This window comes from Penaeus monodon, chromosome 27 (genome assembly GCF_015228065.2).
Source record: "Penaeus monodon isolate SGIC_2016 chromosome 27, NSTDA_Pmon_1, whole genome shotgun sequence".
In the NCBI taxonomy this organism is placed as follows: domain Eukaryota; kingdom Metazoa; phylum Arthropoda; class Malacostraca; order Decapoda; family Penaeidae; genus Penaeus; species Penaeus monodon.
The window spans coordinates 29053324-29054271 of record NC_051412.1 but is presented as its reverse complement, the minus strand read 5'-3'; the positions used below and the strand labels follow the sequence as shown (position 1 = coordinate 29054271).

Sequence of the window (948 nt, the reverse complement as noted above, 5' to 3'; positions counted from 1 at the left end):
TCTTACCTCCTTCGTCAGGAAGATCAAGCGAGGACATGAAAAACACGTGCGCCCCTGTCTTCTCCTCGGTGGGAAACGTAAGGGTCTCGGCCAGCGTGCGCCCCCCCTTGACCCAAAGCCACCCCCAGAGCATTCCGCGGCCGATGCTGCCGGCCGCCATTGACCCGAGATTTTGCAACAGGTCACGGACTTCTTGCGGAAGCCCATATTCCAGGTCATCCTGCAAAGTAAAGAGTAGATGCTCATATATGGCTTATATATCTCTGCTTCCGTAACGTCGAAACGACATAGAAGACATCGCAATTATCAAAGTGGTACACTATACCCAGTGGAGAGATAGTTCATTTTTGACCTTACCTTCAGCAGGAAGAGTATGATCCTCCCCGGCTGCAGTGAGTCAAGAAAGCTTCGGAGGTAACTGAGATCCGCCCACGGCTGGATGTGGAGGTAGTTCCCAATCCTCTTTCCTGTCCACTGGACGACACGTAACGTTTAGCAAGGCCACTTTATCCTATCCAAAGTCCCCATGGTTTCATCAATGTTCTTTCAAACTATGCAGTTATAACGCTTGTTCATTATGATGTGATATACTTGCATCTATCCACTTACATAAGGATGTCTGTTGTAAATATATATCAATATCTGTCTGCCTATTAGTTTACCGACCAACCCTACCATTAACCATCTGTTTCCTTACCTATCTGCTTATCTACTCATTAGAGTCAAACGTACGATAGTAAAATTGAAGCTAGAGAGATACACGAAAAAATACGATGAATAAATACATCCACCATACACCACTGTATTGCCCCACGTGTGTATGTGAGCCTTTGGCTTACCTGGTTGAAAATTAATATATAAAAACCGCTGTACTGTTTCACGCCATCTGCTGGGATTTCTGGGAAACTAGGATCACCTGGAATCTGAAAATTCTGGAATGGAATCAGA

The 948-nt window shown here is 45.4% G+C and overlaps 1 protein-coding gene across 1 annotated transcript in view; it reads right to left on the bottom strand.

Moving 5' to 3' along the window:
- Positions 1-948, bottom strand: part of LOC119590386 (protein O-linked-mannose beta-1,2-N-acetylglucosaminyltransferase 1-like) — a 36262-nt gene that overhangs the window by 33211 nt on the left and 2103 nt on the right. Inside the window, exons 3-5 of the mRNA XM_037939055.1 lie at positions 840-932; positions 358-474; positions 7-220 (exon numbers count right to left, since the gene is read on the bottom strand). Coding sequence (XP_037794983.1) covers positions 7-220; positions 358-474; positions 840-932 — 424 coding nt within the window. The remainder of the gene's footprint in view (positions 1-6; positions 221-357; positions 475-839; positions 933-948) is intronic.